The sequence below is a fragment of the Theropithecus gelada genome, chromosome 17, assembly GCF_003255815.1.
Source record: "Theropithecus gelada isolate Dixy chromosome 17, Tgel_1.0, whole genome shotgun sequence".
Lineage (NCBI taxonomy): Eukaryota > Metazoa > Chordata > Mammalia > Primates > Cercopithecidae > Theropithecus > Theropithecus gelada.
In genome coordinates, this window is record NC_037685.1 from 77404167 (window position 1) to 77431150 (window position 26984).

The window sequence follows — 26984 nt, forward strand, 5'->3', positions numbered from 1 at the left end:
ATCTGTGTTTTTCACTGTCTTTTGCCCATCACCCATAGTAACATACAATTTACATTGTGACTTAGTACAGACACAATAATATGTTTAACTGATAAAAAAACAAAAAACTTTCGGGAAACATTGCTCACCCTCAGCAAGATGCACTCTGATACTTTCTACTCTTGTTTGTTTCTTTTTTAATGTTCTCAGGACCAACTGACAGTTTGAGTAATACCAACCCACCTCATGGAGGAACATCTATTGCCACAAATGTCACAAGAGAAATACTTAATACAAGATAAATATTTATATTTGGAAGATAGAAATGTTCTTAATTTTCATTTAACATATTCATATTTATTAATGTTTTCTTAAAGTTTCAGCTACCATCAATTTCTACCCAACCACTATTTATAAAAATACCTATTTCAGACAAGGCATTATACTAAACACAAATACGAACAAGACAATGTCTCATCCATCTAAGAGTTTAAAATCTCACGAAGGGCTGGATGTGGTGGCTCGCGCCTGTAATCCCAGCACTTTGGGAGGCCGAGGCAAGTGGATCACCTGACGTCAGGAGTTTGAGACCAGCCTGGCCAACATGGTGAAAGCTTGTCTCTACTAATAATACAAAAATCAGCTGGGTGTGATGGTGTGTGCCTGTAATCCCAGCTATTTGGGGGGCTGAGGCAGAAGAATGGTTTGAATGTGGGAGGTGGAGGTTGCCATGAGCCAAGATCATACCACTCCACTCCAGCCTGGGCAACAGAGCAAGACTCCAACTCAAAAAAAAAAAAAAAAAAAAAGTCCCATGAGGGAGCTGATATACTAACAGACCTAAACCACACACACACACAAAACACAGTTGCATTGCATGGGCCTTGAGAAGTTCTGAGGCAGGGCTCTGCACTACACAACTCCAGGGAAAGCCATGCATGCAGATGGCACTGGAGCATTCTGGAGCACAACCTGTGTTTCATTCCACATGGATGGTGCCCCTCCCCTGGGATACAAACCAGGGAGCATGTCACAGTGACAGTGGCAGGAGATTGCTTCTGAAGGATGGGAAGAATGAAAGACCTGATGTGTGGTTACTGGGGGAACCCACATTTCAGGACATCCTTCCCAAAGCCATGGGGGGAAATGTCTGCCAGCAACTATACACAGTCTAGTTCAACTACAGCTCACCATCCGGCCAAGGGGAATGGCAGGAGATTCCTGTTTAAAAGGCAAGAAGCAGCCAGATGCCACAAGGCTAAAAATTCTAGAATAAAATGTGGCACTAGGTCGGCAAGCCATTATAGAGGACAAGAAGTTGTGATCCAGGAAGACAGATATGTGCAGGATAAACTAGGGGAAACAAGTTGAAAGGAAAGAGGGAAAATTAAACCAAATCAGTTTTGAAGAACTAAATTGTAGTTCTTACAAAATGACTAGCCAGAAGGCTACTGCAGCGGGCCAGGTAAGGGATAGAAACAGGAAATGGTTGGAAGAGAAGTGATTATGACTGAGAAGTCAGGATTGATTTGTTCATTAACTAGAAACGGGACAGGAGCACAAGACCAAGGAAGAAGAAAGAGTCCAAGATAGAGCCCAGTGTACTAAAACAAGAATTACTTCTCCACCCATATTCATTTTCTCCCTACTGGTAGCCTCAGAAGGCATGATCGTCCATATCACATTCCCCCAGCCCTCTGGCTGCATCTGACCAACCAGTCATGGACATCCAACCAAAGCAAGGCCCATCAGGTGCTCTGCTCTGGGATCTGGATTGAGGGTCCTGCAAAACTGAGTTGTTGAGCTGTGAGGACCTGGCTGAGTAGTCAGGAAGACTACAGAGCTGAAACTAGATGCCAGGGGTGGGTAGAAGTAGGTAGGCTACAGAAAAAGAATGAAGCAATTGCTAGAAAAAGAAGAGGTGAGAGGCTTAAAGTCCGCGAAAAGATAGACACTGGAGCTATGTCTATACTGGTCATATGTGTTCCAGATATATTTCCCACGGCTGGGTTCAGTGAGAATGTTCTGTATCTTAAGTCAAAACAACCCTTTTAATTTGAGCCAGTTAGTGCATTCAACAGGCATTTGATCGTACACCTATTCTGGGCCAGGCATTATGCTACACAACATATGGAGTGAGTTCTTCCTCTGTTATTGAATATTCCTGATTAACGTGTAGCAAAGGAAGTCAAGAAGAAAAGCAAGCTTTAGTGGTTTTCTTTGGAAGGAAGAGGATTGTGAGGGAGTGATGGAGAAATGACTAGTTTAGACATATTAAGTTATAGGTTAACTATGCCCACCTTTATGTTGCAGTGAACATATATGAACAATGAATAAAATGAAGCATTTTAAGTCACCCAGAAATGAAGTATTCAGTCAGAGGTCCTGAGGGATCAGCCAGATGGACAAGGCTCCAGCCATAGACAGCAAGCACTTAGAGATGTCCAGGACTGAAAACATAGATTTGGGAGATAATAGCTGAGAAGGAATAATTGAAGGTGATAATTGAAGGTGTATAGTAGGTTAAATATGCCAGGAAGCAAATACAGATTTAAAAAAAGAATATAGGACTGGAGGTACGACTTAGGAAATGGTAAGAAAGTAGCAAACCCTAACATGAGCTAATAGCTTAGGCACTCGTCTGTCGGGGAAGAACCCCTGGGTCTTAGAGTGAGCCGAGCCGTTCCTCCTCAGTGACGGTGATTCACTGTGCTGGGTCCTTGCCTCTGTTCTACAAGTTACCCCACAGGGCTTCCCGGTCCCGTGCTCCAGCATGCAGGCTCCTTGATGGAAGGAGCACACCCTGTGTACTGCTGATGCTCAGCACCTAGCATGACACAGGCTCATTACTGAATGAAAAAAAAGAAGACTCGTTGGAAAAGGAAAGATGGTGTAAGAAGAGCCAGGAGAATGCCATGTGACAGAAAACAAAGGAAGAGGAGACATCAGCAACTTTTATTTCCAGTGAAAAAGAAAAGTAGGATGGGCCGGGCGCGGTGGCTCAAGCCTGTAATCCTAGCACTTTGGGAGGCCGAGACGGGCTGATCACAAGGTCAGGAGATCGAGACCATCCTGGCTAACACGGTGAAACCCCGTCTCTACTAAAAAGTACAAAAAACTAGCCGGGCGAGGTGGCGAGCGCCTGTAGTCCCAGCTACTCGGGAGGCTGAGCCAGGAGAATGGCGTAAACCCGGGAGGCGGAGCTTTCAGTGAGCAGAGATCCGGCCACTGCACTCCAGCCTGGGTGACAGAGCAAGACTCCGTCTCAAAAAAAAAAAAAAAAAAAAAAAAAAAAAGAAAAGTAGGATGAAGTCCAAGATTAAAACAAAAAACAAAACAACAACAACAAAAAACCATAGGATTTGACAACTGAATGGAGCATGATAACCAATCCTGACCCAAGACAGCAGAAATGGTGAGGATTACAGAGGTTACTCAAGACATTTTTAGACAAAGGATTTAAAGACATACATGTGTCCTCCTTTATCTGCAGTTTCGCTTCCCGTGGTTTTAGTCACCTAGAGTCAAGTGATCCAAAAATATTCAATGAAAAGTTGCAGAAATGAACAATTCTTAAGTTTTAAACTGTGCACCACCCTGAGTAGGATGATGAAGTCCCACACTGTCTTGCCATGTCCCCTCTGGAACATGAATCACCCTTTGTCCAGCATACCACACTGTATATACTACTCACCCACTAGTCACTTAGTAACCCTCTTGGTTACAAGAACAAAAAAAAAAAAGTAGTGTATGTAGGGTTTGGTACTATTTGAGGTTTCAGGCTTCCACTGGGGGTCTTGGAATATATGCCCCGTGGATAAAGGGGAATTACAGAGGAAATGTACGTGAAACACATGACATACAGCTTTCTCGTATTTGCCCAACTTGCCTTCATAGCCACTGTATGAAGAAGTGGAAGACCCAGACTCTTGCTTTATGTTGGTATCAAAAGTCACGTCAGAGTCAGGCTGATCACTCCCAAGTAACCCACTGGCTTCTTCTTTACTCCAGTTCTCTGTCTGCTGTTGACTCAGAATGTTCCACTTCATTTTCTCCATTGCTGATATAATCATATCTGCAACATGAAAGTGGGCATTTTCCTGCAGAAAAAGAAATCAATTAAAATACACGCATAATCAACTTTTTTTCAGAGGGTAGATGAGATTTGAAAAATCAAGGCGTTCTATTTAAGTGGAATTAATGCATATCAATATAAATATTTATTTAACTGAGTTGTCATAGGTCACTCTATGACTTACAGCACACATTGTCCAGAGCCGTACATTTGGCTTACTGTAATCAACGGACAACTCAAGTTGCATTTCTTGTTATACAAAACCTTAGGCTGGGGGAAGCCTAAGCCAGACATCATTTATCAATCACAGAAAACTTTCCAGCTGAGCACAGGCACTGCCTTGGAACCCTTCTTAGCTTAGTGTTTTTCTAGCAGTCTCTATCAATGAAATGCTGAAAGGAAACCTATTTGTAATGCTTCATCAAATTGAAGTTTCCAGATTAAATCAGAACAACATTATCTAAAGAATTAAGACTCTATGGTTAAAAAGAAAGAAGATAGTACTCACCTTTTCTACATCAACAGGCAGCACAAATACTTCTGGTGAGAAGGAATTCAAAGAAATGGTTCTTCTACTGACTTGAACAGCATCTGCCAATATAGCAAATTATTAAAAAATGGAGAAAAGGGAGTTTAAAGATTACCTGATAAAATAAAACAATTCTAGGAAGCGGCTTTTAAATAATGTAAAAAAACAGTAAGCACAATTCTAGAATAAATTAAGATGACAGAAAAAGAAAGACATGGCAGGTCTTGCAGATACTGCTTTAATGATGGTCATTTCTAGGAGAGGCTGTTGGAGCAACTGGGAGGTATCCTCAGCCACCAGAGTGGAGGAGACCAATGAGGAAAAGGGTAGAAAGAGAATATGGTCCTGGGAAATCCCAACAGGGGCTAGGGTAGGGTGAGAAGCCACAGTCCAGAAGCAGGGTCCTAAGGATTATGAGATCGCTTCTCTAACTCATTGTGATTGACCTTAAACTTCCTTTTTTTCTTCTTCTTTTGAGACAATATCTCGCTCTGTCACCCAGGCTAGAGTGCAGTGGTGTGATCACAGTTTAGTGCAGCTTCAACCTCCTGGGCTCAAGCGAATCTTCCACCTCAGTCTCCCTAGCAGCTGAGACTACAGGTGCCACCATGCCCAGCTAATTTTCTAAATTTTGTTTGCAGAGATGGGGGTCTCATTAGGCTGCCCAGGCTGGTCTCAAATTACTGGGCTCAAGTTATCCTTCCACCTCAGCCTCCCAAAGTGCTGAAATTACAGGCATGAGCCACTGCACCCAGCCCTAAACCTCCTGTCTAGAGAAATAAAATCCATCCAAAAAAAGGTCAGCATTGCTTCTCTAAGATAGTCTTCTTCCAGTCAAAACCAACAAACTGCAGAAGGTACATTCTGCTGACACATCCATTCCTGCACCCTTAGCCACTCCATTACTGGCAATGACCACCATCAAAACAAACATTTTTTCTGTCATGTGATTTCTTACTGCAGCATTTAAAGCAAAAATTTCTGTGTCAAGAGCTGAGATGTCCCAACCTGCTAAATTAGAACAAAATGCTGCACATGGTGGTGACACAGCTCTCAGCGTGATGGAGTTGCAAGCAGGATCATTCAAATCCTTTGCTTCGTGTTCAAGAAAGTAGTTGTTGCATGGAAAAACTTGGACTTCTTAGCTTCAGAAGCTATGGGTTGGCAAACCTTTTCTATAAAGGGCTAGGTGGTATATATTGGAGGATCTGAGGGCCATACAGTATCTGTTTCAACTACTCTATTCTGCCACTGTAATGAGAAAGCAGCTATAGACAAAAGAGAAATTCATTTATAAAAACAGGAAGCTGGCAGGATTTGGTCCACAGGTCATAGTTTGCAGACTCTGAGTATAGAGGAAAGAACACAGAGAAGAATTGAAACAGAGTAGATTCCAGTTCCAGCTGTCCATTCACCGGCTGTGCCTCTGCATCAAAATGCTCTCAGCCCTGAAATTGGGATATTTATCAGGACATTAAGGAGATAAAGGCAGGTGAAAGCGCTTGTGAACGTGTAGTTCCTACGCAAACCAAAGAAACTGTGGAATCCCTTCCTACAGTCTCAGGAAATGCTTACAGATGCAGACAGTCTTTCCCTAAAGTATTTCCCCCCCAACAAAAAAAAAAAAAAAAAAAACCCTTTTGCTGCCATCTGAGATGCAGCGGTCATAGGAATATCCATGTCTTAGTGGCCAATAGCTGTTTTCCCTATTGCTGCCTCCACACCACAGAAAGAAAACCCGATCACTCAGGGCTTCTTTTTCTTACTCTTATAGAATGAATCCCCTCTCTGAGTCTAAGAGATAGTCTCAAAACATTCTGTGAGTTGTTTCTTTTTTTTTTTTTTTCAGACGGAGTCTCGCTCTGCCGCCCAGCCTGGAGTGCAGTGGAGCGATCTCGGCTCACTGCAAGCTCCGCCTCCTGGGTTCACGCCATTCTCCTGCCTCAGCCTCCCGAGTAGCTGGGACTACAGGCGCCCGACACCACGCCCGGCTAATTTTTTGTATTTTTAGTAGAGACGGGGTTTCACCGTGTTAGCTAGGATGGTCTCGATCTCCTGACCTTGTGATCCGCCGGCCTCGGCCTCCCAAAGCGCTGGGATTACAGGCGTGAGCCACCGCGCCCGGCTCTGTGAGTTGTTTCTAAAGGCGCTGGCAGGAGCTGCTGGGAGTCCTTGTCTTTGGGCAACAGGGGCTGGGGTACCTGTTTTCTTTCTGAGAAAAAGACAAAGCTAAAGGATAATTGTAAATTGTAGTACGACTTCCTGTACCGTGATAGAACAAAAGGTTTCAGGCAAGGGCATCCTAGGCCCCAAAGATCACCTTCAGTTTATTATAACTTGTCATTATGGTGGTGCTCTGTTGGGGAGAGGCCTTTCCTCTATGAGACAGTCTATTAAGACTAACCTCCCACTTAGCCATTACTAAATTTGCAAGTCACTCTTACATCTTAGAACTATCGAAGCAAGTGAGCAAAAAAATAGAAAAAAAAAAAAAAAAAAACAAAGGCCTGTCATCAGTCTTGTCATTTCGCTTACACTTGGTCCTTATCTCAAAATTAACCATTGAAAGCTTATCCAAAATGTGTTCTTCTTAAGCAATGAATAAATGTGTTACAGACTGTCAGCATCTTTGATTGCCCCAACATTTCCAAAGAACATTCCAAAAGAACGAATAACAAAGTTGAGCTCCTGCTAGTGAGAAATAAACATACAGAGAAATAGGCAGGCAGCAGGCAGACTGATGACTTTTTAAATTGCTTGGAAAGAAAAAGCTTCATTAATTATTTGTACTAGGGTTCTAATAGAAATGTAAATTAATAATGACAAGTGTGACTATAACATAAATATTTAAAAATGAAATAAACATGTCACAGATAACAGTGACAGCTAATTTATTGACTCTTGAGTAGCACTTTGCATGGATTATCCAAGTTTTAGGAATTTTAGGGTCTTAGGCATATGTACATTACTTCATAGCAGTGAGAGCCCTTGTTTTAATAAAAAGGGGTTTGGTATAGTCGTCGGGGGGTACTGTAGTTATTGTTTTAAAATCTTCCTATTTTCCCGTCAGACTCTATACAGATAAATATAACAAGTGAAGTGAGTTCACCACCTACTAGGTAGTGGTGTGAAATGGAGCCCTCTGTGACTGTCTGAAAACACCTCCAACCCCCACACTGACTTGAGAGTGCTTCTGATGCTCTCCCTTGCAGACCATTTAATGAACTCTAAGTTCCTGAAGGCAGACACCAGCTTAAAGATGGCACATGGCATTGATTATCAACTACGTTAAGCTAAAAAGGTAACAATTCTCTGCAGTCTAAGGAGAAAGCCAATACTAGATTTCACCTGTTGTGACCACCCAGCTGGCTGGGCTGCTGACTAATATTAAATGAGGCAATGCACTGGCATGTGGTCAGAGTGGAAACCCACGAACTTTTCTCCCATGGGGAAGACAATAAAGCAGGCTTTAGAGCAAGGTAAAGCAAGGGTGTGAAGAGAGAGGAATGAGGGGGGGTCACCTACTAAAATTACCTTCAGCAGCAGCAGATGTCAGGTGGGAAGGCTCAAAAAAAGCACTGTCAGTCTCAGGATATGGGGAGGTGACCAAAATCCTAGGGCTTGTGGGCAGAGACACTCGATGAGAGTATCCTGGGTGGACCATGTGTCCTTCTGTTGAGGACAGAGAGAAGCTGCTACTCTTTTCCCTCGAGCCATGGGGAGAAGCGCTGCCAATGGAGTCTGTAGTAGCCTCAGGCAATGTTGTCTCTGCCAGGGAGTCCCTGAGGCACGAAGATGAAGGGCCTGAGGGAGAGGCAGCATCTGTCACAAAATGGGTCCCACTGTTCCCGGCTGCTGGCACCTGAGGTTGCAAGTCCTGCAGCTGTTGCTGCACATCCTGGGGGTTGATCCAGGCAGCTTTGTGCCTCATGAGCCTGATGTCTAATTGGCAAGGAGGATGGTCAGTGTTCAGGAGTCCAGGCGATCCATCAATAATGCCAGAGTAATGGGTGATCCTTTCCCAGGGGTCTTCAGGAGAATCCTGCCTGACTGTAGACTGTGACACCATCTTTCCAGGCTTGTGACTGGTGTGAATCCATTCAAAACAGATAGAGGGAGTTCCCTGATTGCTGGTACTACTTGATTTGGGCCCCAAACTCACCACATGGTCAGCTGGGGGTCTGGAGGGCTATTCTGCAATGAGCAAAGAATCATTCAAAGTAAATAAGAATTCAATTGTATTTTGGCTACAAGTTATTTTGAGATGGCAAAACCCAAAAATGTAGAAGTCTGTATTTGGTTCTATCCAACACAGTAAAGTCCACTTGGATTTATAAGTCAAAAAATAAATAAATCAGCTATAAAACTAGCAGTAAACCTACAGAGGCTTGACATTGGGATAGGAAACATTTTTCAAAGCATAAAATTAAGAAATCACAAAGGATCAACTGATAAATCCCATAAAAATGTATAACATCCATGCATCAAAATTATTTTAATAAAATTAAATGTCAAATCCAAGATAGGAATACTATCTGGAAGTAAAGATACATTTCCATACTTTTTTTTTTTTTGGAGACAGAGTCTTACTCTGTCACCCAGGCTGGAGTGCAGTGGGGCGATCTCGGCTCACTGCAACCTCCACTCCCCAGGTTTTTAAGCTATTCTCGTGCCTCAGCCTCCCGAGTAGCCGGGATTACAGGTGCCCACCATCATGCCTGACTGATTTCTGTATTTTTAGTAGGGAGGGGGTTTCACCATGTTAGCCAGGCTGGTTTCGAACTCCTGACCTCAGGTGATCCACCCGCCTTGCCCTCTCAAAGTGCTAGGATTATAGGCATGAGCCACTGTGCCCAGCCATTTCCATATGTTCTTATTTTCATTTAATTTGTTCTTGTGTTTCAATGAAGTAGGCAAAGTGGTACATAAAACAGAGGGATGATCTATAGCACTAAAGGCTTGGCTTCATGTAACTTATATTACCTTTCATACTTATCAATATCAATGTATTCTCAGTTCATAATATTTAGAGAACACAGTATGAATCTAGAATCCATCTTTAAAACCCACTCACTTCTAAGCTCAGATTTTAGCTTTAGTGAGGAGGTAATGATTAAAATGTTGAGAGCTACACAAACAAGAAGCACTCTTTGTCACTGTAATTACAGGCTCGGGAAATGTTTTGCTTTTCTGTTCTCCCACTGCCCTTTGCATTGTGAAGCTAAAAGCAACCTTCAACAGCAAAAGTAAGAAGAGCCAGGGGAAGGCCTAGAGATAGAAGGGTGGCCTATGCCACATTCACCCTGCACAGTGGTGAACATGAGACTTTGGAGTCAATTACAGGGCTATAAATACCATCGCTGTGTATGTAGGCAACTCCTACATGTATCTCTATTTCCGATCTCCCAGCTAGTGTATCTTAATGCCTATTTGACATTTGTCCAGTAGGCATTGCAACCTGATACATCCAAAACAGTCACTCATTTCTCCTGAAACCTGCTCCTTCCCTGCTTTTCCCCTGTCACCCAATTGCCCAAGCCTGAAATTTAGGAGTCATTTCTGATTTTATCTTTCCTTAGCTCTCCAACTTCATTCCATCAGCAAGTTTATAGCTATAGCTGCCGTCTTTGTCTGAGTTATCGTCTTCTCACACCTGGACGTGCAGCCATAGCTTCCCAATAGGTTTCCCTGCTGTTACTCTTGCCCAGGCTGGAGTGCAGTGGCACAATCTCAGCTCACTCCAACCTCTGCCTCCCAGGTTCAAGCAATTCTCTGCCTCAGCCTCCCGAGTAGCTGAGATTACAGGTATGTGCCACCACACCCAGCTAATTTTTGTATTTTTAGTAGAGACGGGGTTTCATCATGTTGGCCAGGCTGGTCTTCAACTCCTGACCTCGTGATCCACCTGCCTCAGCCTTCTAGTGCTGGGCTCACAGGTGGGATCCAACGTGCCCAGCCAGTAACACTGTGTTTTAACACCCAGAGGGGTGCACTGTTCCTAGAGGTACGGCAATACCAGGTTGATGCGTGGAGTGGACAGAGCAAGCTCCTAGCCCATGTCCCTGCTCCAAAAATCCATTTAATATATTGTCCTTGGATAGAGGACATATCAGATACTAAACTGATAAGAACAGATACTATACTTGATCTTAGCCAAAAGGCCGAGAAGTGATTAGTCTTGCCCATTTACAATCAAGAGGTATTCGGAGAGATCTTTTATAAACCTAAATCAGATCATGTCATTGCCCTAATCAAAATCCCCCAAAGGCTTCTCATCAAATCTGGAATAAAATCCAGACTCCTTACCTTGCCCTCAAGGCCTGACATGATGCTGTCCCTGTAAACCTCTCCCACTTATCTTCATCCAGCCTCCAAAAGCCCCAACCACACTGCAAGCTCTTGAGCCCTATAGACTCCTTCTAACCCTAGGAATGCTGTTTTGTTTCCTCTTTCTGAAATGCTCCTCCCCCAGATGATCACACATTTGGCTCTTTCCTGTTGTGAATGCCCTGATTTATAAATTACTTCCTCAAAGATATCTTTCCTAACCACCTTTCTTCTTCAGGTACTTCCCCCATCATTGCCTCTCACATCGCCATAAACATTAAGTTTTCGTCACAGAGATGCTCACTTCCTGCTATTTTTTAGTTCATTACCACCATTCTCCCCTGACTCCCACCTAACTATAAGCTTCATGAGAGGAGGGGCCTTGTCTGTTCCCTGCCGAGTAGCACGCCCCATACCTAGAGATGCATACGAGGTTTCAATAAATGTTTACGAATTGAAATAACAAATCCAACAAAATGGAGACAAAGTTAAGAGCTAGAGAAAAGGCCAGATGCGGTGGCTTACGCCTGTAATCCCAGCACTTTGGGAGACCGAGGTGGGTGGATAACCTGAGGTCAGGAGTTCGAGACCAGCCTGACCAACATGGTGAAACCCCACCTCTACTACAAATACAAAAATTAGCTGGGCGTGGTGGCAGGGGCCTATAATCCCAGCTACTCAGGAGGCTGAGGCAGGAGAATCGCTTGAACCTGGGAGGCGGAGGTTGCAGTGAGACAACATCGTGCCACTGCACTCTAGCCTGGAAGACAGCAAGCGAGACTCCATCTCAAAAAAAAAAAAAAAGAGCTAGAGAAAAGACTTCTGTGGCAGATATAACTGTTCTATTAATGGGGCAGAATTACTCATATAGGAATAGAAGTGAATCCATGTTTCCTAAAACATGAAATTGTTCTCACCCAATAATAAAAGTTCAGTAGACCAAAATAAGGTACATATGAAAACTGTTTTTGAGACTTTGAGTCTCAAGAGTGTTTGAGACTTCTTTATTTGGGGGCCCTATATTCTAGTTTATACCTTTTCGAGTAATAAAGATTATATGTATAATTTACATACATGCGCGCGCACACACGATTGACCCTTGAACAACATGGATTTGAACTTTGTGGGCCCACTAACATGTGGATTTTCTTCCATATTTGTCACCATGAGGTAGCAAGACTAATGCCTCTTTTTCCTCCTCCTCTTCAGTCTACTCAACATGAGAGGACGAGGATGAAGACCTTTATGATGATCTATTTCCACTTAATGAACAGTAAATATATTCTCTCTTCCTTATGGTTTTCTTTTTTCTTTTTTTTTTTTTTTTTGAGACGGAGTCTCGCTCTGTCGCCCAGGCTGGAGTGCAGTGGCCGGATCTCAGCTCACTGCAAGCTCCGCCGCGGGGGTTTACGCCATTCTCCTGGCTCAGCCTCCCGAGTAGCTGGGACTACAGGCGCCCGCCACCTCGCCCGGCTAGTTTTTTGTATTTTTTAGTAGAGACGGGGTTTCACCGTGTTAGCCAGGATATTCTTGATCTCCTGACCTTGTGATCCGCCCGTCTGGGCCTCCCAAAGTGCTGGAATTACAGGCTTGAGCCACCGCGCCCGGCCCCTTATGGTTTTCTTAATGACATTTTCTTTTCTCTGCTTTATTGTAAGAATGCAGTATATAGTATTATACACTAACATACAACATATGTGTTAATCAACTGTTTATGTTATCAGTAAGGCTGCGGTTAACAGTAGGTTATAAGTAGTGTTAGGTTTGGGGGAGTCAAAAGTTGTGTGCAGATTTTCAGCTGCACAGGGTGTTAGCGTCCCTAACCCCTGCATTGTTCAAGGGTCAACTGTAGGGGTGTGTATATATACACACATTTTGCAAATGACATATACTGTTTCTGGAGGCATATATATATACACACACACACATATACATATATATATACCTTTTGTATATAACATATATTAATACATAAATGCATCGTTTGTCTGTAGTACACATATATAAATGTATACATGCGTCTTGAAAACACTACAAAAGCCCCAAATCACCATTCACAAAATATCAACAGAGTATATCTGGTTGTGTTAACTGCCAGAACTCACCCGCCAAAATGCCTATCTTCCTTCTCCTGACCTCAAATCCCACCTTGTGCACCAATTTCTCTTTGTCACACATCTTTTCCTCTCCGATAATTCTGGATTTTATAATTACAAAAGGAAACCATGACGTTTTTATAAAATGCCCAAACATAGAAGCCTAGAGTAAAAACTGAACAGCTCTCATCACCCTAAGCCCCACAATCCTACTTTATTCTCAGGAGTCAAATTGTTAACCATTCTATTATTTCTAGACCTTTATCTATGAATTAACGTGCATATTTCAGACCAGAAGATATGTTTTCTTTTTTATACACATCCATGGGATCATACTGGAGTTATTCTACAACTTACCTTCTTTTTCACGCAACAGTATGTCTTCAGGCTGTATCTGATTCTCCTAAACTGTCTTGTCACTTTCTATAGTATAAATACATCGTACCTTACTTAGCCAGACCCTACTGATAGAAATTTATGTATAACTTTTTGCAGTTACAAAGTATATAACAATGAATATCCTTGCCGGGCGCGGTGGCTCAAGCCTGTAATCCCAGCACTTTGGGAGGCCGAGACGGGCGGATCACGAGGTCAGGAGATCGAGACCATCCTGGCTAACACGGTGAAACCCCGTCTCTATTAAGAAATACAAAAAACTAGCCGGGCGCGGTGGCGGGTGCCTGTAGTCCCAGCTACTCGGGAGGCTGAGGCTGGAGAATGGCGTGAACCCGGGAGGCGGAGCTTGCAGTGAGCTGAGATCCGGCCACTGCACTCCAGCCTGGGTGACAGAGTAAGACTCCGTCTCAAAAAAAAAAAAAAAAAAGAAAACAATGAACATCCTCATTTGTGTCCTTTTTTGGTTGACTTTCCTTTTTTAGTTCCTTTCTCTTACTAATTCCACTCTTAGTCTGAGTCCATAGTTCATGACAGCCTCATTATTTCCAAGAGAATAAAACTATATAAGTTATGGTTTATTCTCAATTTTCTACACATATCTTTTGTGTGTTTGGTGAGGGGAGATGATTATAGATGTGAAACCACATGAAAAATATGGAGTCTCAAATGGTAAAGCAGTAGTAATTACAGGTGGTTTTGTTTTTAATTTTTTTTTTTTTTTTTTTTGAGATGAGTCTCGCTCTGTGGCCCAAGCTGGAGTGCAGCAGTGCGATCACAGCTCACTGCAACCTCCACCTCCTGGATTCAAGCAATTTTCATGCCTCAGACTCCCCAGCAGCTGGGATTACAGGTGGGCACCACGCTGGCTAATTTTTGTATTTTTAGTAGAGACAGGGTTTCACCATGTCGGCCAGGCTGGTCTCAAACTCCTGACATCAAGTGATCCACCCAACTCGGCCTCCCAAAGTGCTGGATTGCGGTGTGGGCCACTGTGCCTGGCCGATCCCAGTGTTTTTTTTTATAAACAAGTTAAAGTCAATAGTTCAAAGAGAATGACCTTATTTGGAGCCTCCCATACATGGAATGACCTAAGTGAATTGAGCAAAAACCAACTTCCTCATAAAAAGCAACTGTCAGAAGCAGGTGCTTGCTTCACTTCCTTCTAGAAAAGTTGTTGCTTCACAAAAATAACCAGCAGGTGCTGCTTTGCAAGGTTATAATATCAAAGCATTGAGAGTTAGAATAGGCCCATAATATATTCACAACCATGTCTAAGGTCACAGCTGGACAGTGGCAGAGAGAGGACAAAAGGCCAGGTCGGACACTCACCAGGAGTATGAGTTTCTCGAAGAGGCAGATTGACACAGAGGAGAAAGTAATGATTGGACACCATCAAAGTCCATGCAGTAGTGACAGGAGGTCAATATCCCCATTTTTTATTTTACCTTTAAGGCAAAAAACAATTTGCCAGGTGCTATGATACCATTGCCAGGTATGTCACTTGTTTCCATATTGTTTGTAGTGTGTTATTCAGTTAAGAAATATTTATTGAGCATCTACTACAGGTCTGGCATTGTTTTTGTTTTGGTAGCACTGGGGTAACAGAGGGTACTAAAATGAGCTTCCTGCCCTTCCTCAGCTTATGTGCTGGTGGAAGGGAGATAGTGAATGGACACACATTTATACCTTCAGACATACATACATTTCAAGGATTGATAAGCAGAGGTAATACAGGTCTAAGCAACACTTAGCATCTTCTCAACATACTTCCTCCCACTGTCACAAAGGGGGCCCTTTGAATCAGAGATACTTAGGTACAAAAAATAAAATCAATTTCCAAAACATTTAAAGGAAGAGATCTCAATCTCAAAGCTTACCATCATTCCTACTGAGATTTTCCAGCTGGGATTAAAAGGTAAGCACAGGCCAGATTATTAGTGAACATATAAGCTGTAGCAAAGGCCCTAGACAAACAAGAGACTTCAGGACTCCTCTAGCTAAGTCATTGTGACATCAGAGTCAGTGGCCCCATCGAGAATGACTGCATCACTAGAGCCACCACACAGACACAGTATTAACAGCAAAGATGCAACTTCTGCAGGAGGGACAGATGCCTCAGTGCCACCATGACACCTACAGTGACCTCACAAAAGTCTTTCAGATCATAAGCAGTTAGCACTTTGAGGGCAGAGCAGCTTTAGCTACCACGACGTAAAACACTCTTGAAGTTATTTCATGAACAGGCAAAAGTACATCAGATTTAAGATTTAGGATTTTCTATGCCCCAACCCTAACTGCCTATTGAATACACAACTGGGGACATCAGAGTAAAGACACATCTTTTTTTTTTTTTTTTTTTTTGAGACGGAGTCTCGCTCTGTTGCCCAGGCTGGAGTGCAGTGGAGCAATCTCGGCTCACTGCAAGCTCCGCCTCCCGGGTTCACACCATTCTCCTGCCTCAGCCTCCGAGTAGCTGGGACTACAGGCGCCCACCACCACGCCCGGCTAATTTTTTGTATTTTTAGTACAGACGGAGTTTCACCGTGTTAGCCAGGATGGTCTCGATCTCCTGACCTCGTGATCTGCCCACCTCGGCCTCCCAAAGTGCTGGGATTACAGGCGTGAGCCACTGCGCCCGGCCAAAAGACACATCTTAAATCTTACCTTGTCAGTGAGGCCTCCCTGGTCAGCCTATAAAAACTAGCAATTGCCCCTCCCAAACAGTTCCTATCCCTCTTTTTAGCTCTGTTTCTCTCTTTAGCACAAATCTCATTATATTTAACCTCAATGACTAGCACCCACCAGAATGTTAAACCTATGAAGGCACTTTTTTTTTTTTTTTTTTTGAGACAGAGTTTTCATCTTGTTGCCCAGGCTGGAGTACAATGGCACCATCTCAGCTCACTGCGACCTCTGCCTCCCAAGTTCAAGCAATTCTCCTGCCTCAGCCTCCCAAGTAGCTGGGATTACAGGTGCCCGCCACCATGCTTGGCTAATTTTTTTGTATTTTTAGTAGAGACAGAGTTTCGCAACGTTGGCCAGGCTGGTCTCGAACTCCTGGCCTCTGGTGATCCACCCGCCTCGGCCTCCCAAAGTGTTGGGATTACAGGTATGAGCCACCGCATGTGGCCAAGGGTACTTTTTAAAATAAGGTATTTTGGACACTGCTTTGTCCCCAGAACCCAGAACAGTGGCAATAATAGGTGTTTGATAAATATATTCTTTGCACTTATGAAATCATGAACAAATTATCAAACAATACCTAGGTATGGTTATGTTGGTTATTTCTTTGTCACTCAAGAAAGGAAGTCAAGAATGGATGTCACCCTTTAGAAGAAATTAGAAATCATGACCTAAATGTTCATCAACCATTTCCTTAGAATAAAGGATATCAGAGAATAGAAATCACAAATAAGTAAGAGTCTAGAGTGAAAGGTAAAATTCATTTTTATCAATTTTATGCTACGTTACTAAGCACAGGTGCTATGATACCATTGCCAGCTATGTTCCTTGCTGCCATATGGTTTGTAGTGTGTTAGTTATTCAGTTAAGAAATATTTACTGAGCATCTACTACAGGTCTGGCATTGTTTGTGTTTTGGTAGCACTAGGGTAACAGAGGGGACTAAAATGAGCTTCCTGCCCTTCCTCAGCTTATGTGCTGGTGGAAGGGAGATAGTGACCCCCTTTGTGACAGTGGGAGGAAGTATGTTGAGAAGATGCTAAGTATTGCTTAGACCTGTATTACCTCTGCTTATCAATCCTTGAAATGTGTGTATGTCTGAATGTATAAATGTGTGTCTATTCACTATCTCCCTGGCTAGTAATAAACAAATGCTGAGTGGAGCACGAATAAATCTTAAACTGTAGCATGTGAGCTGCTTGGTCACCACAGTTCCCCAGAACTTCTTCCCTTCTTTCTCGGGATCTACTTCTCTTCATGCTTTGACGTTAGGCAAAGATTCATATCCCCAAGAGAATAACAGAGTCTAAAACTATCACATATCAAATATAAACTGTCAAGACGCCCGATAATTTAACTCGACAGCTTCCAAAACAGTGTCCAGGAATTGTGGTAAACTACAATTTTCCTATTTCATCTATATACTATATACTATGTAGTAATAAAAGCCACAGAAAGGAAGCAGTGCTATACTGCGATGTGGCTGGGTGGTGTCACAAAAGACTCCACTCTGATTTAGCCTTTGGCAATGACCATTAATTTTGAAGGTTTGCTGTCAGAAGAACACAAAAGAAGGCAGAAAGCAATCAAGTGAAATGGGTAAGTAAGAAGGGAAAGGCAAAGTTCACGGAAAATTGAATATTTCACCTAAAAGAACTGCAGGGTTGCCCAAAACACCCAAATGACTAACTCCCTGTGGTCACTGCATATGACACCCTTCCCAGTCTCATTCTGCAAAATAATAATTTGCAAATTTTCAGGTGTTATTATGCCAATTTGAGAACTGAAATGGAGACCATTAGGCAACTTACTCAAAGGCTCACTGCAGCCTTGACCTCCTTGGCTCAAGTGATCCTACTGTCTCAGCCTTCAGAGCAGCTAGGACCACAGGTGTGCCACCACATCTGGCCAATTTTTTTATTTTTGTAGAGGAAAGGCCTCACTGTGTTGCTCAGGTTGGTCTCAAACTCCTGGCCTCAAGCAATCCTCCTAGTTCAGCCTCCCAAAGTGCTGGGATTATAGGCAAGAGCCACCATGCCGGGCTAGACTTGTACACTTTAAATCAGTGAAGCGTTTGGCATGTAAATTCTATCTCAATTTCAATAACAGTATTTTTTTAAAAACACGAGTAGGAAATGCTCATCTCCCTTCAAAAAGATCTAGAACTAAAGGGAGCTGTATTTCATGGGCTACAAGGATCCAAGGAGCACAAGCTACACATCTGGCTGTGAACAAAAATACTGAAAGGATAGGAGAAAGTTAAAAGGAGAAGTAGAGAGTAGATAAGGGAAATACTGAGTAAATGTGTCAAAAATAGGTAAGGAGAAGAAAGAGGAAGTAAAAGTGAAATTGTCATGATAGAACTATCTAGAAAAGGAAAAAACAAAAAACATCAAGACCTGGTAAAGACAGAGTTTTTTTTTTTTTTTTTTTTGAGACGGAGTTTCACTGTTTTCACCCAGGCTGGGGTGCAGTGGCACAATCTCGGCTCACTGCCACCTCTGCCTCCCAGGTTCAAGCAATTCTCCTTGCCTCAGCCTACCAAGTAGCTGGGATTACAGGCACCTGCCACCATGACCGTCTAATTTTTTTTTGTATTTTTAGTAGAGACGGGGTTTCACTATGTTGGCCAGGCTAGTCTCGAACTCCTGACCTAGTGATCCACCCGCCTTGGCCTCCCAAAGTGCTGGGATTACAGGTGAGCCACGGCACCCGGCCTATCCACGCTTATCTTTAAACCAGTGCTGCAAGAAGGCTCTCAGGCCAAGATTTACAGATGATAAACAAGGTCAAAAAAGGTAAGTATTGTGGTTATGTTTTAAGTGCCTATTTTTAAGAAATATATACAGAAGTATTTAGAAATAACTGACAAAATGTCAGTGGGGATGATAAATAGAAATAACTGGTAGCATTTCTTGAATTTGCTTTAAAATAATGCCAGTGGGCAACATGGATGAAGCACAACTGGCCATGTTGATAACTGCCAAAGCTGGACGAAGGGAGAAGGCTGTTCATTGTACTATTCTCTCTATGTTTAGGTTTGAAATTTTCCATTAAACAATTCCCGTAGGTTTTCTAAAAACCTTCAATTTGCTACATCTGTCCATGAGTCCCTAGGTTGCCTATCTGACCTCCTTCTCTGCTACCTGGACACCTCTACATCCCTCTACCCATACCCTCTTGTGGATCTTTATTCAAATGAAGACCTTACCCATCACCTTCAAAACTGAGACCTTTCCCATCACCTTTGACAAAACCACATCTCTACAGGTAACTGCTCTCCCCACGTACTGCCCTATAGCCTTCTCTACAGCATTCATTTTCTGACACCTTCCTCCTCATCAATTCATAACTAATGTTTACATGACATTTACTTTGTGCCTGGCACAGTTCCAAATTTTCTACACACACATCATTTCCCTATGCCTCGATTAGGTCAGAATCTTTCAAGGTGCTTCAGATTATTACCAACCTAGCCCAGCCCCCAACAAAAATGAACTCTCTTGGCTTCTACACAGCAACATCCAAAGGGCAGCTGGAGGATGGGGGTGGGGTGAAGACTATTAAAGCTATCTTGATTAAGAAACAGTCAACATATGAGCAAAACCCACAAGTCCAGGTGGCATTGTTTGGAAAAACAGAAAGCAAGAAAACTATCATCTGTAATTTCACAATACAAGAGAAGATACATGGAGTGAATAATGAATTGTTTCTGCCATACTAAGACACACAGCCAGGCTACTTGAGGAGCTATTTTCAAATGACCAAGACCCAGGACGCCCAGGCTAAACTAATCTAGCCCTAATTCTACAAGCACAGGGGTGGAGAGAAGACCTTTAAATCTTGTGGACTCAAATATCTCTTCCGAATATTAATATTCACCCAGCATGCGGCAGACTGCCTATACCTTGGCAATGCTAGTGACATTGATATGTTTACCTTCCTGAGCCCAGATCACCGTAAAACCAAGCCTAAACTAAGAGTGAGCAAGCAAAAAACTCCCAGATTTTTACATAAGTCATGGGACTAACAAAATGATTTAACAATTGAGCCATATTTTTAAAAATACCTGCAAAATATGCATATAGATAAGTGGAAGTCTCTTCACTTAACAAAGTGGCCATGCCAAAAACTAAGAATCATTTCCAAGTAAATACAGAGAGAATAGGGAAGTGCCCTACGTATATTTTTGGAATTCAGTTCTTTTCTGATCAACGGTAGCTTGTTGGCAAAAAAGAATGTAAAAGAGTATAAGAATACAATTATTTATAAGAATAATACAATACCTTTGAATACAATTCTTCTTATACTTACTCTATGATTGTACTTACTCTACAATTTTCTACAAACGTACTTACTCTACAATTTTCTTTTCTTTTTTCTTTTTTTTTTTTTTTTTTTGAGACAGAGTCTTGCTCTGTTGCCCAGGCTGGAGTGCAGTGGCGCGATCTCCACTCACTGCAAGCTCCGCCTCCCGGGTTCACACCATTCTCCTGCCTCAGCCTCCCGAGTAGCTGGGACTACAGGCGCCCGCCGCCATGCCCGGCTAATTTTTGTATTTTTAGTAGAGACGGGGCTTCACCGTGTTAGCCAGGATGGTCTCAATCTCCTGCCCTCGTGATCCACCCGTCTCGGCCTCCCAAAGTGCTGGGATTACAGGCGTGAGCCACCGCACCTGGCCTACAATTTTCATCATCTAAAATCAACCAGTGAACAGCACCTGTTGACTGTGGGTGCTTTTCAACGTTACCTGTTAAAAAAAAACTTTGAGGTCTAATTTACATTTACTTCTTTTAATAAATATAAAGCTAAGGATCACTGGAATGAATGCATTTTTAAACAATAATTTTTCAACATAATTGTTGGAAAAATCCCATTAAGTGTATAGTTTATTTTAACTTCTATTCATTTTCCAGCCTACTGATGACAAAAAGGCTTGAATCTGAAACTCTTCTTTTTACATTCTGAGTATTTTACTTTCACAGAGCATATTTTATGCTCACTAGAAACAAAGGATTCATTCGATGTAGAATTATTATCACCATGTTATGGGTCAGAAAAGGAAGTAAAGTGATGACCACATAGCCACTCAGCAGCATGCTCAGTCCAAACTCTGGAACCTTGTTCAGAGCCCCTAGTTTCACCATCCATGTCGCCTCCGTGTGTGGGATAAAACACAATGCAAAAGTTAAATTACTCGCACGCACAGGACCCAATTCAATATAATTTTTATGCCAATCTGAGAAAAATGACTTATTAGCTGTGTGATTTTGAGCAATGCTCTTAACCTCCCCATGAAGGATAGTGTGACAATGAACAGAATTGTAGTACGTGTATCAGTCTGGTACACAATGTCCTATGAAGGTTAGCTTTATTATCACCATCATTATTATTGCAGAAAGACTTTCAGTTCAGAGTAAGACAGCACAGTTAAAGAGACCTAGTTTTATTTTCCAGCTTCTTAACTGTGTCATCTTTCAGCTCCTTTTAATTAAAAAGAAAAAACAATCAGAGATCTAATTGGGTATCAGGAAGACACACAATATGACTAACAGGCACTAATATTACTACACTTATAGTCTCTGGAAGGCTGGACATACTTATCCAAGAACTGCCTAAATTGTTACAATAACACACCATGCTAAATCTTCCATGTTAGAAATTCCGTATTTCTCTCCATACTAGAAATAATCGTTCCATATTAGAAATATGAATGTAGATTTGGTAACAAGGGAAACTATTCAAATTTTCCAGTGCTATTATGTGTGCCTTCAGATGGGTGGGGGGAAAATATGTCAGCAAGCAATGTATCCTTTCTTTAGTTTTTCACTTATAATCCTCTAAAATCATGCAAAAAAAAAAAAAAAAAAAAAAACCAAAACCAACAAACGTTTACTCTTGGATGTTTAACCTTGGCTCTGACAGAATGTTCCCTGTATCAAAAAACAAGAACTCAGCCAACAATGTTTTAGGAGTTAAACGGTTGCATGAAGACTATGTCCAGTCAAATCTAACCACCCACCCCTCTCCGAGGCTATGACCCTCAATTTTCATCAAAGCTCCTACCATCTCCCATTTTGTACAGGCCCTAAAGAAGTTAATGAAAAAGGCAAAGTTCCTGTGCTGTGCTGTCACTCAGTAATGAGCAGTTTCATGTGGCAGTGCAGAAACTGGGGTTTGAGAAACAGATGTGTCCTGACACTCTGGACTGGTAATCATGAAAACCCCATTACTGCCATAAACATGCTGTCTTAACTCGGCTCCAAACAAGGTTCTGTCGGCGGCCGGCAGCGTTTGAGCTGGCAGCAAATGTGGGGATACCTTCATAAGATACTTTATAGGCTTCAAAACACCTCCCTCCCTTCAGGCCATTAACCTTCGAAACCACACAGTGGGGTACGGCTGGAGTATTCTCCCCCCGAGGCAAGGGAACTGAAGTTTAAGGAGGTTTCTTGACTTGCCAAGATCTCCCCGCTACTTTGGCTTTAAGAAACTGGGTCTAAGAAACTCAAGCTTACGGATTCTCTGTCCTCTGCGCGCTCCCACCGCATCTTCAATTCAAAGATCCTTCCAAATTTCATAGAAATAACCTAGTAGGGGCAGCTCTTGAGTGTACCTTTTCCTTTGAGTCTTAATTTTCACTCAAGGCGAAGTAACCCCTCCTCTGAAAGTTCTCCACGTTCTCCAAGCGGACAGCATCTAGTTCGCAGGGGATCCATATCAGTGTCAGCAGGTGGACTTCACAAGGGGCGGGTTGGGGGAACGCCCGCCTGACAGTGTCCTGCGTGGCGGTGGCGGGGGGGCGAGAGGCGGGGAGTTGCTACGTAGGGCGCTCGGACCAAATAACACGCCGCGATTTCACACTCCAGCCTAGCTCAGTTATGTAGCAAAATGTTTTTCTGTCACCAGATAGACTTTGGCTGTGTTGAGGACAAGAACAGAGAAAAGCCACATCCCGGAACACTGCGCCTGGGAGGACGCAGGACGCAGGCTTTGTAGTCACCGAGAATCGCCCTGCGTAAAAGTGCCCTGAGGTCCCGCTTCTGCGCCCTTCCCGGCCCAAGCCGAACACAGGGTCAACCTCACTCTACAAAGTCAACGGGATTGAAATCCGCCACCCCGCGAGGAGCCCCTTCCCACTGTCTCCAAGGGGTCCCCGACACTAAGATACCTGGGTGTCTCTGCTGGGCACAAACCTCTCTGGCGCCCCTTGCACCATCCCAGCTCTCCCGCTGCCCTCCCTTCCCTTCCCCCAACCACCCTCTCCGTCCCACGCCGCTGCACTCTCGCCCCCGGCCCCGCCCGCCTCACCCAGCCAAACCCGGGCGGTGGAACGCTGCGCCGGGTAAACGCCGCGCGTCGGGTCCTCCCTCGCGCGGCTCTGGGCAGCGTTCCGTGGCCACTGCGCTCCCCATAGCAGCAGAAAGGGGATGGAGGAGAGCTACCGAGGAGAGGACAGAGACGCCCACGCCGCCACGCCCCCCGCCCCACCTCCCACACGGGGGCCACCGTAGCTCTCTAGAAGCTCCTCAGGGAAGCAAACAGCCGTTCCCGCTGCAGCACTGAGACGCTGCTGAGATGGAAGGAGCTCTGGCCATGCGCGCTCCTACACCGGTGCCGCGGCGCTCTGGCCCAGCACCACGCACCCATGCGCCCCTCTGGGGGTCCTCCTAGAAATCCCGCCCTAGCCTACCCACCGGGCCAGACGCAACGACGCTTTCAGGGGTCAAAGACCTGGCAGAAATGAGTTCCCAACCCCAGATGCCCCAAGCAGCTGTATTTAGCAGTCATACAATTGCCTGAAATGAAGATTGAGTAATCTGGATGAGTCGGCCCTGAAATCGACCTGCAGCTTACCCAGAACGTGAGCTGCCTCACTCTGACCTCTGCTGGCTGCTTCACCTGGAGTCGGAGTCCGACTCATTTAGCACTTCACTGTCCGTGTTAGTTCAGCCTTCACTGTCAGCAACTCGTCACCTTGTCCTCTTGCAGCGAAGGTTTGGAATCCCATCACGGGTGTGCAGCGGTTAGTCCTGAGATCATAGTGGCACTAGGAGAACCTGCCAACCAATACAGAAAGTTGTCACGAACAGAAACCTAAGCTCTGGCCGGGTGCGGTGGTTCACGCCTGTGATCCCAGCACCTACTTTGGGAGGCCGAGGCGTACGGATCACTTGAGGTTAGGAGTTCGAGACCAGCCTGGCCAACATGGTGAACGCCTGTCTCTACTAAAAGTATAAAAATTAGCCGGGCGTGGTGGCGGGCGCTTGTTATGCCGGCTACTGGGGAGGCTGAAGCAGGAGCAAACTGGGAGGCAGAGGTTGCAGTAAGCCGAGATGGCGCCATTGCAGACCAGCCTGGGCGACAGAACAAGACTCTGTCTAAAAAAAAAAAAAAGAAAAAAGAAAGAAAGGAGAAGAAGGGAAGGAGGGAAGGAGGGAGGGAAGGAGAGAGGAAGGCAGGCAGGCAGGCAGGAAGGAACCCAAGGGAGGGAGGGAGGGAGGAAGGAAGGCAGGAAGGAAGGAACCTAAGCCCAGGAAGGAAGAAAGGAAGAAGGAACCTAAGTCCTGGAAGGAGGGAAGGAAGGAAGGGAGGGAGGGAGGGAGGAAGGAGGGAAGCTAAGCCCCTCTCTCGCGGTACCCTAACTTCTCCCGGGGAAGGACCTCTGAACTGCCTGCGCTGGTAATGACACATAGGTGAACCCGTCCTGGCCTTCTTAGAAGATACTGGTCCTGGCTTTCTTAGAAGATTCCCTGCTGCATAAAACCAAATCCCGTTGCACTTTCCTGGGTTCCTTGACTTTGTCATTTCCAGGATGGAGCAAAGGCACTGGTAATTTGGGTTTTACTTGCCTGGTACCTCTGGCATGGAGTGGCTAAACGGTGGCACCATGTACTAGTTGCTGCCATCTTCAGATAAAATCTTGAATCAATATGACAAAAGTCAGATGAATACTAGCTGCCAATCACCCTGCTTCCCTTAGGGGCAGCCTGTTTGGAGCCTAGACCAGCTTCAACCTGCAAGAACTCTGGATATTTAGAACATTTAAAATTCCAAATACAGTGTCCTAGGAATTCAGGTCAGGTGAAGGCCGATTGGGAAGGGCTTACCTTAAATGAATCAGAAAGAAAAAGGTGTGGGTGTATGCTAACATCTTTTGAGTATCGGCTGTGTGCCAGGTGCTTTGTCTTATTATTTTAAGCAAGTCTGTGAACATCCCTGAGAATAACAAATCATTGTTCCCATCTCACAAGGGGGAATCTATGACTTAGAGAGGTTTAAGTAACTTGCCCAAGGTCACAGAGCTAGTAGGTAGCACAGTTAGGCTTTGAAGTCAGGTGTATCTAACACCAAACCGTATGTCCAATTTCTGCTGTACCACCAGCAAGATGGAAGAAAAATGAAATAAAGGGACCAGACAAGAGCCAGTTTCAGGGACATTTAAAGGTAAAGAGGAGTAAGGAGGAACTCAGAGAAAGAATCTTGAAACAAGAGGAAATGTCATGCCAGGTAAATCAGTGAGTCAAAAACTAAAAACAGCTGTACTAGTTGGCAGATTGGACATAGTCCAAGGCAAGAAAATCATTCTTGTAGGGAGATTAGGATATTTTGGATCAAGATTGTGGGCTTTAGTCATCCTGTCTGAAGCCACTCTGAAATCACCTTTATCAAAACTGCCATAAGGCAGGCCTAGGCACTATCACATGGACATCCTACTAAATCCGAGTATAGACGCTCAACATCTCATCACAGACGCAGGAGGTTCACATTCTGAAAGAGCATCTCTAGGACTAAGGAGGAACATTCAAGGACAGGGTTTTCAAGTTAGGAATGCGCACTGGAAAACTGCTCTGTCCTCTCCGGGATCTCACAGTAGAATTTCCCAAGCACTAAATGCTGAGGCGTGGGCTTTCCAAGAATTTCCTGAATCGTTAATTCTGAGAATGTCACTGATCATTACAGACGGATCACCATGCAGGAAAAGGAGAGGCTGGTTTGGGTTTTTTTCACGGGGAAGGTGAACTTCCAGATCACAGTGCCCTCCAGGACACAGGGCTTGAAAGTCATGAGTGTCAGGGACAACTCACCGTGTTAGCTAGCCCAGCCGGGCTCATGCCCAGCACCCCTTGATCACACACAAAGCTCCATTGTGGCCAGGACAGCCTCATAAAAGACCGAAAGCCTAGCAGCTGCCGGCCAAAACCCAGCCAGGCTTCACAAGAAGTGATTTGTGCTGTGAGCAGAGCTTTGACCCTGGTTTTGAACTCAACTGACAGTCAGCAAAGGGGAAATCAGTCCCTGTACAAAACAGGAAGGAAATGAGATGAAATGAACTGCATTGTAAGCTACCAGAGGGTGGCTAGTGGCATCCTCACCACACAGAAGTCCCAGGAAGAAAGACTGATGATTTCGCATGGGGGAGAAGCCCAGACAAGCACCGGGGAAGGAAAGAACCGAGGGAATCTACATTTGGCTTGGCTGTTTCTCTTCCTCCTTGCCTGTCTGACTTAAATAGCCACTGTCTGCAAAAGGACGCATCTGTATGAATCCACTTACATGAGGAACCTAGAATAGACAAATTCATAGAGACAGAAAGTAGAACAGAAGTTGGCCGGCGGGCGCGGTGGCTCAAGCCTGTAATCCCAGCACTTTGGGAGGCCGAGACGGGCGGATCACGAGGTCAGGAGATCGAGACCATCCTGGCGAACACAGTGAAACCCCATCTCTACTAAGAAATACAAAAAATAGCCGGGCGAGATGGCGGGCGCCTGTAGTCCCAGCTACTCGGGAGGCTGAGGCCGGAGAATGGCGTAAACCCGGGAGGCGGAGCTTGCAGTGAGCTGAGATCCGGCCACTGCACTCCAGCCTGGGCGACAGAGCGAGACTCCGTCTCAAAAAA

General features: G+C 44.2%; 1 protein-coding gene and 1 non-coding gene across 8 annotated transcripts in view; both read right to left on the reverse strand.

Annotated features, from left to right (window-relative positions):
- Positions 1–26182, reverse strand: part of RUBCNL (RUN and cysteine rich domain containing beclin 1 interacting protein like) — a 46755-nt gene extending 20573 nt beyond the window's left edge. The window contains exons 1-6 of one of the 7 annotated variants that reach the window (XM_025364204.1): positions 25924–26152; positions 23942–24144; positions 14732–14847; positions 8118–8387; positions 4563–4645; positions 3869–4079 (exon numbers count right to left, since the gene is read on the reverse strand). In XM_025364204.1, the coding sequence (XP_025219989.1) occupies positions 3869–4079; positions 4563–4645; positions 8118–8387; positions 14732–14795 (628 nt within the window). In that variant the 5' untranslated portion in view covers positions 14796–14847; positions 23942–24144; positions 25924–26152. Of the gene's footprint in view, positions 1–3868; positions 4080–4562; positions 4646–8117; positions 8778–14731; positions 14848–23395; positions 23765–23941; positions 24145–25923 lie in introns of those variants that run through there. The other 6 variants (XM_025364201.1, XM_025364203.1, XM_025364206.1 and 3 more) reach the window with 6 other exon arrangements.
- LOC112611209 lies at positions 10566–10756 on the reverse strand. The gene has a single exon (XR_003116586.1). It is a non-coding gene; the product is annotated as a U2 spliceosomal RNA (small nuclear RNA).
- Positions 26183–26984: the final 802 nt, after the last annotated feature.